Below are 15,218 nucleotides of genomic sequence, written 5' to 3' on the forward strand. Positions count from 1 at the left end.
CCCTCATCATATGGAGCAGAGGTTCTCAGCCAACTCCTCACCAGAATTAGTATTTTACAATACTTTTCAAAAATGATGTGCGGCTAATAGCGATTTTGATTTAAAATTGATCTTTTTAGAATTTTGTGCCAAAAAGGTGTGTTCACCTCTGCTCTGGGTGCTGTCTCCCCTGGTGAGATAGCCAGCAGATCCTTCTCCTCTAATAAAGCCTGTAGTCCTGGTTTTTGGCCTCTGTCTGATCTTTCATTATGAAAATCCCTGGAGTTGCTTTCATTTTTGTTACCATAAAGGGGACTTGGCGCCGTAGCTGATTTGACTCAGTGGATAGAGCGTTGGCCTGTGGACTGAAGGGTCCTAGGTTCAATTCCAGTCAAGAGCACATGCTCAGATTGCAGGCTCACCCCCCAGTTGGAGGCATGTAGGAGGCAATCAATGATTCTCTCTCATCATTGTTGTTTCTGTCTTTCCCTCTTCTTTCCTCTCTGAAATCAATAGAAAAAAATATATATAAAAGAAAGGGGACCTGGACCTGAGCGGGTCTGCCTAGGGCCATTTGGTAGTGTGTGGGTTGTTAAATTCGCACAGGAAAGATTTCACAATACAAGTCCCGGTGATTTTGAGAGCATGTTAATTAAAGCTGGGACAATAACTCTTCCTCAGCGCTGCCTACGGAGGTGGCAGCCATCTCTTACATGGCACCATGGCTGCCCTCAGACCCCTCGTGAAACCCAAGATTGTCAAAAAGAGGACCAAGAAGTTCATCTGGCACCAGTCAGACAGGTATGTAAAAATTAAGCGGAACTGGCGGAAACCCAGAGGCATTGACAACAGGGTGCGGAGAAGATTCAAGGGCCAGATCTTGATGCCCAACATTGGTTATGGGAGCAACAAGAAAACAAAGCACATGCTGCCCAGTGGCTTTTGGAAGTTTCTGGTCCATAACGTCAAGGAGCTTGAAGTGCTGCTGATGTGCAATAAGTCTCACTGTGCTGAGATTGCTCACAACGTCTCCTCCAAGAACCGCAAAGCCATTGTGGAAAGAGCAGCCCAGCTGGCCATTAGAGTCACCAATCCCAATGCCAGGCAGCGAAGAAAACAAATAGACAGATTGTGTATACATTGTATTTGTGTTAATAAAATCATAAAATTCTGCAAAATAAATAAATAAATAAATAAAATAAATAAAGCTGGGACAATAAAATAAGAAAGGGCTGGGGAAATGAGCCGAGGCTGGGCTGCTTTAGCTCACTAAGACATCAGAGAAAAGGGGGCCTTGGGGACAGATTCAAGGTTTAGCCCAGGATAAGCTTCCACTGCCCATTGCTTTCCTGTGGGGTCCCTTAGAGTTTAGAATAGGGGTGTCGATCTCAATCAGAGACTGGGCCAAAATCTAAAATCCAGCCTAAATCGTGGGCCGAATGGTTTACTGAACAGTCATAAACTGTCATTGTGATGGAAACGCAGCGGAGTGCAGTGATGACAGCGCAGTGCGGGCCACATTGCAAGGCCTGGCGGGACGGATTTGGCCCACGGGCCCTGTGTTTGACACATGTGGTTTAGAAGGTGCAGGTGTGTGCCTGAGGGGGAGGAGGAGGAAGAAGGAAAGTGCTCCTGAGAGAGAGAGCACATGCTGGATCTTTGTTTTGAGGGGTTTTAAAGGTTGGGTGTGTTAAGGTAAAAAGTGTTCAAACCGTAAATAATTTTTGAGTTTATTTGAGTTTATTGTCGACAATTGCTGGGAAGCAGAATCTCAATGGATTGGGATAATGCTTCAGAGAATGGCTGTTTTTCACCTTGTTTTCTACATTACAATCAAAGAAGGAGATGTAAGTGGGTTACATGAAATCCATTGGTGGTAGATTAGGGAGGCAGCAGAAAGCAAAAGGTGGGAGGACCTCCAGGATTGGATAAAAAGTAAAATGATAGACACATACTTCTTTTACTTAAGTGGGTGCAGGAGAGTTAATAGCCAACAATTAACATGTAACAGTAACAATGAAGGAATTTGTGGTATCTGTCCTGGCATCCAGAGCATTTGGTTGTGCCCTAAGGGTCTGGGAAAAAAGGAGGTTACAAGTTACCCTGACATTTCATGAATATGTCATCCTATCTAATAAAAGAGTAATATGCAAATTAACAATCACTCTGCTATACCCACAAGCCATGCCCACCAGCCAATCAGGAGCAAGTATGCAAATTAACCCAACCAAGATGGCTACATCCGTGGAGAGAGCAGGAGGCTTGGGTTTCCAAGGCAATGGAGGAAGGCAAGTTTTCCACATACCTTGACCACCCCAGGCCTCTGCTCAAGGTTACAAAGTTTCAATTATAGAAGATAAATAAATCCCAGATACCAAGGCCTCCCCTTGGGTCACCAGGGGGTGTGGCCAGCCTGCAAACCACCACAGGCCTCTTGCCCAGACCACCCCACACTACAAGGGAACTCCCACCCTGATCCAGAACACCCTTCAGGGCAAACCAGTTTGCCCCCATCCATGCACCAGGCATCTAGCCTAGCTAATAAAAGGGTAATATACAAATTGACCATCACTCCAACACACAAGATGGCTGCCCCTATGTGGTCAAAGATCCTGCCCCCATGATGGCCAGCAGGGGACAGCAGTTGGGAGGAACCAGACCTGCAAGGGAGGGCAGTTGGGGGCAATCAAGCCTGCAGTGGAGGGCAGTTTGGAGTGACCAGCCTGACAGAGGAGAGAAGTTGGGGGTGACCAGGCCTTCAGGGAAAGGCAGTATGTGTGTGTGTGTGGGGGGGGGGGATAGGGGATCCAGGCCTGCAGGGAGAGCAATTTTTTGTGTTTTTTTTTGAGGGGCAGGCCTGCAGGGAAAGGCAGTTGGGGGGGGGGACTCAGGCCTGCAGGGAGAGCAGTTTGGGAGGGGTGGCCAGGCCTTCAGGGGAGGGCAGTTAGTGGTGACCAGGCCTGCAGGGGTGGGCAGTTAGGGGCAAACAGGCTGGTAGAGGAGCAGTTAGGCATCCATCAGCCTGGAAGGGGAGTGGTGAGGGGGTGGTCAGGCTGGCAGGCAGAAGTGGTTAGGGGCAATCAGGAAGGCAGGCAGGAGGGTAGTTGGAAGCCAGCAGTCTTGGATTGTGAGAGGGATGTCCAATTGCCCATTTAGGCCTGATTCTACTGGGATCGGCAAACCACAGCTCACGAGCCACATGTGGCTCTTTGGCCTCTTGAGTGTGGCTCTTCCACAAAATACCATGTGCAGTTGTGCACATACAGTGTGATTGAAACTTTGTGGCCCATGCTCAGAAGTCGATTTTTGGCCTGGGCGTGTCTATTTTGAAGAAGTGGCGTTAGAACACTCAAGGGGCCAAAGAGCCACATGTGGCTTGCAAGCCGCCATTTGCCAACCACTGCTTTAGGTGGTTGAATTTGCAAGACTACCATGCAGGCCTTCCCTGAGTTTGTCAGGTTAGCATGTGGGCCCCCCCCTTTTTTTTTTAATCCACAGGTGTTTAGGGGAGGCCTTAGAGGGGAATCTCAATAGAATATTCATCAGTTTTATGTTGATGTGCTAAAATGAGATTTATCCTTTTAACTTCATTTGGCATTTCATTGGCAAATGGCACTAATTGGATTTTTGCTATTTGTTTTCCCGAGTAGGTGATTTAATCTATTTACCCTCTGGTTGTGGAGGAGAACTACAAATCATTTGCTCTTAAGTGTCCTTGGTTTAGGGAAGATTGGATTTACTAGATTACTTCTTTATCTATTTCTGTTTGCCTATTCTACTTGTCTTGGCTTACTAACCTGTTTCACTTTCACTTACTATTTTCTAGGCAGTTTTCATTAATATTGTAAATTTTATAAATACAGTTGATTTAAAAAATCATAGCTTTGAATTTGGGGCCACAATTTGACTGAGTTCCTTTTCAGTTGCCTAAAGAGCAGTAGTCTTGATTCTTTGCTTAAGTAGTACATAAAATCTTTTTTAAAAATATATATTTTATTGAGTTTTTACAGAGGGGAAGAGAGAGGGATAGAGAATTAGAAACATCAATGAGAGAGAAACATCAATCAGCTGCCTCTTGCACACCCCCTACTGGGGATGTGCCTGCAACCAAGGTACCTGCCCTTGAAGGAATCGAACCTGGGACCTTTCAGTCCGCAGGCTAACGATTTCCTGACGCTCTATCCACTGAGCCAAACTGGTTTTGGCTCATAAAATCTTTTTGAACAATTTTGTCTCTCCATATATTTTTAAGTTGATGGCAAACTTTTTTTTCTTGAGTCTAAATTGTTGCAATTTCTAGTATATTGTAAATATTGACATTTAAAAATAAAAGGTGTGCCACTGTTTTAAATATATCTAGTGTCATCATTGAAACCTGAGAACCACTATTGACCATTTACAAAAAGACATAAGCACCTTTTTAACTTTACATTTTCTTTTTTCTCTTTGAACTTGTACTTTATTCCACCTCTATTGCAGAATTTTATTCAATATATTTTTATACTTAAACAATTTTTAGTAATCATCCTATCATGTTTCTGCTCAACAAATTATATGTTTCTTGTGACCATAAGTAAATAAATAGAAATTAAACAAAATTTGTTTCTTGGGACCAATAAGAAATTAACATTTTTCTTTTTGAGTTGGATTTTTATTATAACTCTTATTTGTACACAAGTGATGAAAACATAAATCATTACATCATTTGATATGCAAATTTGTGCACAGGTATAGTCCTTAGGCCTGGCCAGCAATCAAAGTGTAAGCATTTGATGTGGGAGGGCAGAGCCCAGCTTACCCCTGCTCACACCTGCTTTGGCCTGTCACTGCCCGCTCACCTGCTCCATCATCTCTCCACAGTCCCACTCTTGTTGGGGCCTATTGGGGCCAGCAGTGCCTCCACAGCTGCCCGCTGCCAGTGCTGTGTTGCCAATGTCCTCCATGTTCCATGCTGCCCTCTGGTGTTCAGTGTACATCATAGCAAGCAGTTGAACTCCAGGACTCCCAGTCAACCACTCAAGTGGACAATTTGCATGTTAGTCTTCTATTATCCTATATAATAAAAAGCTAATATGCAAATAGACCGAAAGGCAGAACAACTGGAACAATCAAATAACTGGTCGCTATGACGTGCACTGACCACCAGGGAGCATGCGTGGACCATGGTGGGTGTTGGCTGCAGAGGAGTGGTGGAGAAGGTGAGGGGGGCATCAGACCAAGGTAGAGCACTGATTGCTGCCACTGGGGCGAGCCTCTGGTAGTTACTAAAAATTCTTTGCTTCCGCATGCTATCGTCCCGCCTGGCATTTGCACTTGCTGCTGGCACTGGAGCTGCCACTTGCACCCACTGCCAGCGCCATCAGTGGGTGCAAGCAGTGGCTGCTGGCCCTGATTGCCTCTGAGGACTTCTCTACCTCCCCCAGCTCCTGAAGGGTGATCAGGGCAGTAGCTGCTGCTCGCAGCCACTGCTGGGGCCAGCCCCAATCATTCTGCACCTTCAGCAGGTGTGAGCGGGGCTGGCACTGTCAGTGCGTGGGAGCAGCAGCAGCAGGAGCAGGGCTGCCAGCAGACAGGGGACTGGGGACTGAGGTGGGAGGAGCCAGGTGGAAGCACGGAGGATGGGCTGAGATCTGCCCCTGTGCTTACCATAGCCTTGTGGCCCACAGTTCCTTTCAAGGTGCACGAATTCATGCCCTTAGTGTAGGATAAAAAAGCAAATTTATATTTGACACTTATTAAGGAGATGAATGTGCTTTTTAAAAAAAAAATAGTTTTTATATTTGTAAATAAACAGGATTCATTATACCAATAGAATTTTGCTAAATATCTATGATGCTACCACAACATTTAAACTACACATCTCTTGATATATTTTTATGCACTTCTGTTGAATATACACCCAGGAGAAAACAGTGGGTTATTGGATGTAAATTTCTTTTAATTTATACTAGAGGCCCACTACACGAAATCTCGGGAGATCCAGACCTGGCGGGCCAAGGGACCCAGGGTCAAGTCCCTGCCCACCCACGCATCATGCACGTAGCCCCGCCCACCTTGAAGACAGTTTTGGACGGAAATAAGAATAGTTTCCTGCCCTAACCTTTCCTTCTCAGCAGCGCTTAAATTGACCTTCATTGGAAGACGAGAATTGAACAGAGCAACACTTACTTGTTCCCATCAAAAAATCATATGACGTTCAGCAGGTGCCTTTGGGCATTTGGTTGTGATGGCGTGACGGTGTCATGGTCATGGGGTTTTTATAATGGGCATTACTATAGTTACTTCCAAATTTCAAAAGTGATCATACTAAGTAACATTTGAACTGGCAGCTTATGAGATCTTCTATTCCACATCTTCGTAAACTTTGCTCCAGACTTTTTAATTTCAGCTAATCTGTGAGAGGGCAGTTGTGCTGTGTTGTGTTAGTTTTCCTTTTCTAACGAGTAATAGGCTAAGCATCTTTTTTTCTTTTTTTAAAATATTAGTTATTGGTCTTATTTTATTTTATTTATTTTATTTTTTAAATATATTTAATTGATTTTTTACAGAGAGGAAGAGAGAGATAGAGAGTTAGAAACATCTATCAGCTGCCTCTTGCACACACCCCCACTGGGGATGTGCCACGGTACATGCCCTTGACCGGAATCGAACCCGGGACCTTTCAGTCTGCAGGCCAATGCTCTATCCACTGAGCCAAACCAGTCTTGGCAAGGCTGAGCATCTTTCAATATATTTACTGGACATTTAAAGTTCCTCTTTTGTAAATGCCTGTGTTAAATTTTGTCCATTTTTCTTTGGGGTTGTTGGTCTTTTTATGACTGATTTCTAGGAATTTTTTATGTTTACTGGGTATGAGCTCTTTGCTTGTTATTGTGAATATGTTTTCCACTCTGGCTTGCCTTTTTACTCCTTTTTTGGTGTCTTCTAATGAACTATCATTGAATGTAACATTGGTTAATAACATTATATAAGTTTCAGATGTACAATTGTATGATGTGTGCTCATCTCTAAAAGTCTAGTCTCCTTCATATTTTTTATTATAGATAGTGCATTTTTTGTATCATATTTAGGAATACTTTTCCTCCCTTGATATGCTCCTATATTTTTTTCTAAACTTTTATTGATTTTACTTTTTAAAAATATACTTTCTTTATTGATTTCAGAGAGGAAGGGGAAGGGAGAGAGAGATAGAAACATCAGTGATAAGGGAGTATCACTGATTGGCTGCTTTCTGCACAATCTGGTTATGTGCCCTTGGTCAGAATTAAACCTGGGAACTTTCGTCCGCAGGCCAACACTCTATTCCACTGAGCCAAACCAGCTAGGGCAATTGTTTTGCTTTTTATTTTTAATTTTTTTTTATTGACTTCAGAGAGGAAGGGGGAGAGAGAGAGAGAGAGAGAGAGAGAGAGAGAGAGAGAGAGAGAGAGAAGAGACAGAGAGAGAGAGAGAGAGAAGAGAAAGGGAGAGAGAGAAACATCAATGATGAGAGAGAATCATTGATTGGCTGCCTCCTACTGGGGATGGAGCCCAAAACACAGGCATATGCCCTGACTGAGAATCTTACCCTGACCTCTTGGTTCATAGGTCAGTCAACCAATGAGCCATGCCAGCTGGGCTGTTTTGTCTTTTAAACTTAGAAAATTAAATTGAATATAACATTGGTTAATAACATTATATAAGTTTCAGATGTACAATTGTGTGATGTGTGCTCATCTCTAAAAGTGTAGTCTCCTTCATATGACCCTTTTTAGCCTATTTATTTATTTTAATATATTTTATTGATTTTTTACAGAGAAGAAGAGAGAGGGATAGAGAGTTGGAAACATCAATGAGAGAGAATCATCAATCAGCTGCCTCTTGCACACCCCCTACTGGGGATGTGCCCGCAACCAAGGTACATGCTCTTGCCCGAAATCGAACCCGGGACCTTTCAGTCCGCAGGCCGACGCACTATCCACTGAGCCAAACCGGTCCCGGCCTTTTTAGCCTCTTTAACTTATCCTCAACTTCTTCCCCCTGGGCCACTATATTGTTGTCTGTGTCTATGAGTTTGGTTGTTTGCTTTGTTTGCTTGTTGCTTTCTGGTTTATATCCAACACATTAGTGAAATCATACAGTTCTTGTCCTTTTCCATTTGACCTATTTCATTTAGGTCATACAGTTCTTGTCCTTTTCCATTTGACCTATTTCATTTAGCATGATATTCTCAAGATACATCCAGGTTGTTGCAATATTTTATTATTTTAAATGACTGAATAGTATTCCACTGTATATATGGAAATCAAAAGTGTTAGAGAGGGTGTAGAGAAAAGGGAACCCTTGTGCATTGCTGGTGGAATTGGTAAAATGGTAGAGCCACTATAGAAAACAGCATGGAGGTTCCTAAAAAAGTTAAGACTAGAACAATTCCAACTTGGGTATCTACCTGAAAAAATGTGAAAACAGTTACAAAGATATACCAGTATGTGGCCCTATGTTCATTGCAGCATTATTCTGTGTCAGGCACTTAAGAGGCATTTCGTTATTTAATTCCCATTTTGTGGATGAGGAAACTAAGGCTCAGTTATTTTCCCAGGACCACCCAACCAACAACTGGCAGACCTAGGGCTTGAACTCAGGTGTGTCTGAATCCAAAGCCTGTGCCATACTGTCCAGCATTAGGCTCTTTAAAGTAGGACTTTAATCATAGACACCCCCCCTCCCCACTCCCCACCCCTACCCCACCACCCAGTAGAGACTTCTTATCCATCACCTTTGTTTTACAAAGGAGGGCCTGGGGCGGAACCGAGGAGTGGCTCACACAAGGTCATCCACCCAGGCATAACAGGTGCAAGGTGTGAGGTGGGGAAGCCTGAGGCATAGGTGGGAATCTCTTCATGTTGACATTCTGATAGCAAGGACTTTGGTACAGTTTTTTGTTTGTTTGTTTTTGTTTTTTTAAGATAACACCTATGGCAATAGCCTTAATCTTTTTTAAAAAAGATTTTTTTTTTATTGCCCTGGCTGGTTTGGCTCAATGGATAGAGTGTCTACCTGTGGGCTGAAAGGGTTGCACATGCCTGGGTTGCAGGCTCTATCCCCAGTAGGGGGCGTGCAGGAGGCAACCCGTCAATAATTATCTCTTATCATTTTTTAAAATAAATCTTTATTGTTCATATTATTACAAATGTCCTCATGTTATTATACTTAAAATACTATTTTCTTGAAATATTAATGTTTATTGCATGTGATATTATATTAAGATAGTTTTTCTTGAATAATTTGTTGCATTTAACATTATTTTACTTAAAATAGATTCTCTTGAGATTAAAAAAAATAAAATAAAATGCTGTAAGAGATTGCTGAGAAGAAACAGAGAGAGAAACCTAGCTATACAGAATTATACCTCTCAATAACAACCCTAAATGTTTTTTTTAAATAAATCTTTATTGTTCATATTATTACAAATGTTCCTCATTTTCTCCCCTCCATTGCTACCCTCCACCAGGTTCCCACCCCTCTGCTCTTTCCCCACCCCCCATTGTCCTCATCCATAGGTGCATAGTTTTTGTTCAGGCTCTTCCCACACCCCCACTTCCATTTTCCCTGAGAATCATCAGTCCACTCCCCTTCCATACCTCTGATTCTATTATATTCACTAGTTAATATTGTTCATCAGGTTTTTTAATTCCCTTGGCTTTTAGTTTCACTTGTTGATAGTTACATATTTGTTGTTCATAATTTTTAGCTATATCTTCTTCCTCTTCCTAAAGAACCCCCTTCAGCAATTCATATAATTCTGGTTTGGCGGTGATGAACTCCTTTAGCTTTTTTTTAATTTGTAAAGCTCTTTATCTGGCCTTCAATTCTGAGTGATAGCTTTGCTGGGTAGAGTATTTTTGGCTGTAGGTTCTTGTTATTCATCACCTTGAATATTTCCTGCCATTCCCGTCTGGCCTGCATGGTTTTGTTGAGAAATCAGCTGACAATCATATGGGTGCTCCTTTATAGGTAACTACCTACTTTGCTCTTGCTGCTTTTAATATTCTCTCTTTGTCTTTTGCTCTTGAAATTTTAATTATGATATGTCTTGGTGTGGTCCTCTTTGGGTTCCTTTTGTTTGGAGTTTTGTGCACTTCCTGGACTTGTAAGTCTAATTCTTTCACCAGGTGGGGGAAGTTTTCTGTCACTATTTCTTCCAGTATTCTTTCAGTATCTTGCTCTTTCTCCTTTTCTGGGACCCCCCATAATTCTGATGTTGGTTTGTTTGAAATTGTCCCAGAGGTTTCTTACATTATCTTCAGTTTTCTAGATTCTCTTGCCTTCTAGCTTCTGCAGAGGAGTGTCTTCTGGCTCTTTGTGTTCCAAATCTTTTACTTGATTCTTGCGATCTTCCATTCTGTTTTTAGGACTCTGTATAATATTTTTTAGTTCAGACAATGTATTCTTTATTTCTAGTTGATCCCTTTTCATATCCTCATAGGTCTCATTTATTTTTTCAGCCTTTTCTAGGAAATTCTTGAAAAACCTTATAAGCGTGGTTTTGAACTCTATATCCAGTTGCTTCTTGTCCTCCAGTTCTTTTGTTTGTGATCTGTTTCCTTGTCTCGGCATTTTCACAGCTTCCCTGAGTTGGTAGGGTGGCTTTGTGTGCTAAGGTGTCCTATATGGTTCAGTGAGTCAGCCTCCCAGTTACCTGAGGTGGACAGTCTTGGTGTAGCCCTTTGTGGGCTGTGTGTGCAGTCTTGTTGTTAAGCCTTGCTTGTTGTTGGTATCACTGGGAAGCGTTGATCTCCAAGCCAATTAGCTATGAGGATCAAAAGTGTCTCAGCTAGGAGGGTTTCTGTATTCCGCTTGGATGGGGTGGAGTCTCGGGGTGGCACAGCCAAGCTTTGGTGAATCCCGCAAGATTGCAGGCATGCGCACCTCTTTGGTATAGGAGAGCCCTGTTTGCTGCGAATGAGAAAGCTAGCTGCTGGAAGGGCTTCTGTGCTCAGCTTGGATAGGGCAGAGTCTCGGGGTGGTACAGACAAGCTTTATTCAGCCCCTCCCTATAAGGGCCTGGTTTCTGAGTCCTGCAGTAATGGCTGCTGGCTTAACACACCTCTGAGAGATCTCTGCCCATTGCCTGACAGTCTGGCCTCTCCCTGTCTGGGACCATCTATCAGAGCAATAGGGTAGTTCTATTTTCCTTCCAAACAAGAAAGCTAGCCGCACATTAACTGTCCGCCCTCTCCACGCGCAGGGAGTAATCCAGCAGCGAACTCAGCCCAGCCCACTCTCTCTGTGCTCCACAAGCAAGCCAGCAGTGAAGTCAGGCGGCCGCCTTTTCTCGCAAACAGTTCTCCGCACCTTCACAGTTCCTGAGGTTCAGCGTGCCTTCTCTCTCCTTCCCAGATGGTAGAGCCTCCTCTCAGCCAGCCACCTGGTGCTTCAGGGTGATGTTTCCCCCTGTTTTTCAGTTATAAATTCAAATTTGTTGTGGTAGGTTGCATTCAGGTGTCTACCCTATGCCGCCATCTTGGTTTCTCCTCTCTCATCATTGATGTTTCTATCTTTCCCTCACTATTCTTCTCTGAAACCAATAAAAATATATTTAAAAATTTTTTTCTTTTTTTAATTGATTTCAGAGAGGAAGGGAGAGAGAGAGAGATAGAAACATCAATGATTAGAATCCTGGATCGGCTGCCTCCTGCATGCCCCCCACTGGGGATTGAGCCCGAAACCCAGGCAGGTTCCCTGATCAGGAATCAAATTGTGACCTGGTTCATAGGTCGACGATCAATCACTGAGCCTCCTGGGCTGGGAAAAATGGGGATACTCTTAGAGATACCTAACTGAAAACATTTATAGGTAACCTGATACAATGTCTGGAGTTTGCTTGAAAATGATCCTGATTTTTGGGGACTGCAGGGAGAGGATTGTTAGTGTTACAGGAAGGAGAGGGGCTTGCCTCCCCAATTTGCTGTGGAAATGGGTTCTTGGGGTGCTGTGGGAAAAAGCATTTCTGGAGGCCCCCATAGGAGGACTAGATATAGTAGAAAGCTTTGTTTCTGTGGAATTGCACCCGTGGGTTTCCAAAGCCCCATTTCCCTTATTCTAGTTATAGAAGTGTAGCTGGGCCTCAGCAGAGCTGACATCAGAGCCGCTGTCCAGTTTCCTTCCTATGATGGAGCCGGGCCCAGTCCAGCTTCAGGCTAGTGTAGCTTGTGTTTCCCTGCTGGAGTCCATTGTGTATGGGGTCCACATGGCTGTGGGCCATACAGGGAAGGAGGAGCAAAAGAGCCCCACGAGCCAAGGGGGGAGGGAGGGAGGAGGGAAAGAGAGAGAGAGAGAGAGAGAGAGAGAGAGAGAGAGAGAGAGAGAGAGAGGACTCTTTTGTTTAGGAGATTATGTATTCCCAAATTTTTGTGTGCTTGCAGTGGCCACGCCCATTCTGGCCAATGATTTCTGTTCCCAGGTGTGACTGACAGACAAGTAACTTCCCTATGTCATCCCAACTTTACTGGACAAGCATGTATCTTTCCTTTGTCCAGCCCTCCTCCCCCAGAGTTTTGCAGGGAATAAATAGGCTGGTGGCTCTCTGGGGAGTGCAAAGCTTCAGCTTCCTGGGGAAGCTGCCCAAATGACATGCCTATATGTCTGGCCTTCCCTTTTCACACTTTCCTATTATTAATACCTAGGTAAGTACAATGGTGTCGTTATAAATATAGATGGAACAAGATTGGCCGAGTTTGTCATTGTTCAAAATTATATCTACTTTTGTGTATGCTTAAAGTCTTCCACAGTAAAGAAAAATTTTCAAAGACAGAAAAGTAAAATTTAAAAAATGGGGAGGGGTAGAGCTATTAACCTTCTCTATTACCTGCTTAGAAGGTTGCTAGGAAGAGGGATTAAACAAGTTAATTTAAATTAAACGTTAGTAAAGCATTTAGAAGAGTGCCTAGCCCGTGTTAGTAATTAGTTTTTATTTTGTTCTTTCTAGTCCAGAAGCAGCTCAGACAAGTTACCAGTAGGCGGCGCTGTCTCCCAGCTCCATAAAGATCCTGGTGCAGATGAGGATCCCTGAATTTGAATCCTGTTCTGCTGCTTCCTAGTTGAGGTTTACTATCTCCGAGCCTTTTTATGCATTTCTAAAATGGGGACAGCAACAGTATCACCTTCTGAGCTGTTAGGATGATTCAGACTCAATGATATAATGATGTAAGGTACTTGGTGAAGCATCCGACGCATCTTTTTCTGGACACCTTTCTCTCAGGAGGTGCCTCTGGGCCAGTGCTCCTGTTTCCTGTGGGGATTCTCTCACCCGCGCAGTGGCTACAGAAAGGGAACTTTCTTGCCTACCCAGCCTCATCCAAAGCTATCACAGGTTAGCCCTCTAGCCACTAGGTGGCGAAGTCTTCTTAGAAGGAACTATTAGAAATCCCGTTTTGTTTTTAAAATTAATTAATTTATTTTATTGATTATGTTCTCACATAATTGTCCTTATCCCCCAATTCTCACCCCAAACCCCTCCCTAAATATTCGCCCACCCCCCTGTTGTCCATAGCCACTGGCTAGGCCCATATGCATGCATGCACACAAGTCCTTTGGTTGATCTCTTCCCCTTACCCCCACCTTCCCCTACTTTCCCTATGAGGTTTGAGAGTCTGACCGCTGCTTCTCCTTCTCTGGGTCTGTTTTTGTTCATCAGTTTATGTTGTTCATTATTTCCTCTAGATGTGTGAGATCATGTGATCCAAGAAATACCCTTGTAAGAGCCTAAACTGCAACAAGCCATAATGGTTATGTAACAGAGAGGAATAGACAGAAGTGCTCCATCCATGAACACAGAAGAGACACAATTCAGAGATGGAAGATGCTGACGATGCCTCACCATACCAGCAGACAGCAGCTGTGTGTTGCTGAAGAATGCCCAGAACCAAACCAGAAACGGTTGGGCCTGCATTACCACCATTTGTCCAACAACCAGATCTGAAATATCATGGCTGACATGTACACATAAGGAACTATATGGCATTGAAATTGGGACTCAAAAGAAATCCCGTTTTCTTGAGATGTGATTAAGATGTTAGGCTATGCCCAACCTGGTTTGGCTCAGTGGATGGAGTGTGGGCCTGTGAACTGAAGGGTGTGGATTTGTTTCTGGTCAAGGGGCATGTACCTTGGTTCCTTGATCTGTGGGAGATGCCTCACATCAATTTTTCCCTCTTTCACTCTTTTAAAATTAATTAATTAATTACTTAATACATAACTATTTTAGGCTATGTGAATCAGACCCAAGTTAGAATTCCTTTTCTATCACATATACGCTATATGATCTTATCGGTCTGCCTGTTTCCTCTTTTATAAAATGAGCATCTTTCTATAAAATACACCTATCACAAGAGTATCACAAGGATTCAGTATGCTATTGTAGGCAAAGCCTTTAATACAAGACTTAAACAAATAGAAACTCCCATCAACATTAAACTAATATGACTAAGTAAATACTTGGAAGGCTCATTGTGTGTCAGGCACATAATTACCCTGTGAATTCCCATGGGAACGCCATGAGAGGAATTTAGCAGTGATCTCCATATTATAGGAGAGGGGACTGAGGCTCAGAGAGAAGTTACTTGTTGAAAGACACACAGCTAGAACATGGCATCTTGAGAATTTAAATCCAGGCAGCCTGTCTTCAGAATCTATTATGCTAGAGTGCACTTCCTCACCCTCTTAAACCATTTGCATGCCCAGACTTCAAGTTTCTTCTGGGCCTGAAGTCTTTGAGCAGTCAGAGGACTTCCATCCTGGCCACCTCTTGGACAGGAAGGGATGATTCAAGAAGGACAAAGTGCTTCCTGCGCTTTGATCATGAAGATCAGGACATCACTGTAGAGTAGTGGTCCTCTACCTTGAGTGTCCATCCAATTACCTGGGAGCCTTGTTGAAACACAGATAGCTGGGCCCACTCCCAGAGTTCCCAATCTTGTAGATCTGTTTTGGGAGCCCAAGAATTTGCCATTTTAACAAGTCCCAAGTGATGCTGAAGCTGCTGATCTGGGGGCTGCACTTAGGCCACCACTGAGCTATGCATGGCAGAGTAACAAGATGGAAGGAAGCTGGGCCCCTGACTGACTACATGGAGAGGATCAACCTTCTCTTTTTTTAAAATATTTTTTTATTAAATTATTATCTGTGTACATATTTTAACATTGCCCCCCCCCATACATACCCTCCCTCCCCAGAGTTTTGTGTCCATTGGTTGTACTTAT

At 43.4% G+C, this 15,218-nt stretch overlaps 1 protein-coding gene across 1 annotated transcript; it reads left to right on the forward strand.

Moving 5' to 3' along the window:
• Positions 1-652: 652 nt before the first annotated feature.
• LOC118702243 (60S ribosomal protein L32-like) lies at positions 653-14,846 on the forward strand. The gene is made up of 2 exons (XM_036407997.2): positions 653-1,112; positions 14,701-14,846. The coding sequence occupies exons 1-2, from the start codon at positions 701-703 to the stop codon at positions 14,844-14,846; spliced, it is 558 nt and encodes a 185-aa protein (XP_036263890.1). The 5' UTR covers positions 653-700.
• The last annotated feature ends 372 nt before the right edge of the window (positions 14,847-15,218 follow it).

This window comes from Pipistrellus kuhlii, unplaced genomic scaffold, assembly GCF_014108245.1.
Source record: "Pipistrellus kuhlii isolate mPipKuh1 unplaced genomic scaffold, mPipKuh1.p scaffold_m20_p_38, whole genome shotgun sequence".
NCBI classification, from domain to species: domain Eukaryota; kingdom Metazoa; phylum Chordata; class Mammalia; order Chiroptera; family Vespertilionidae; genus Pipistrellus; species Pipistrellus kuhlii.

Coding starts and splice junctions, on each gene's coding strand:
- LOC118702243 (XM_036407997.2), top strand. CDS start 701: ATGGCTGCCCTCAGACCCCTCGTGAAACCCAAGATTGTCAAAAAGAGG. Junction 1,113..14,700: donor AAAACAAATAGACAGATTGT/GTATACATTGTA, acceptor TTGCATGCCCAG/ACTTCAAGTTTCTTCTGGGC.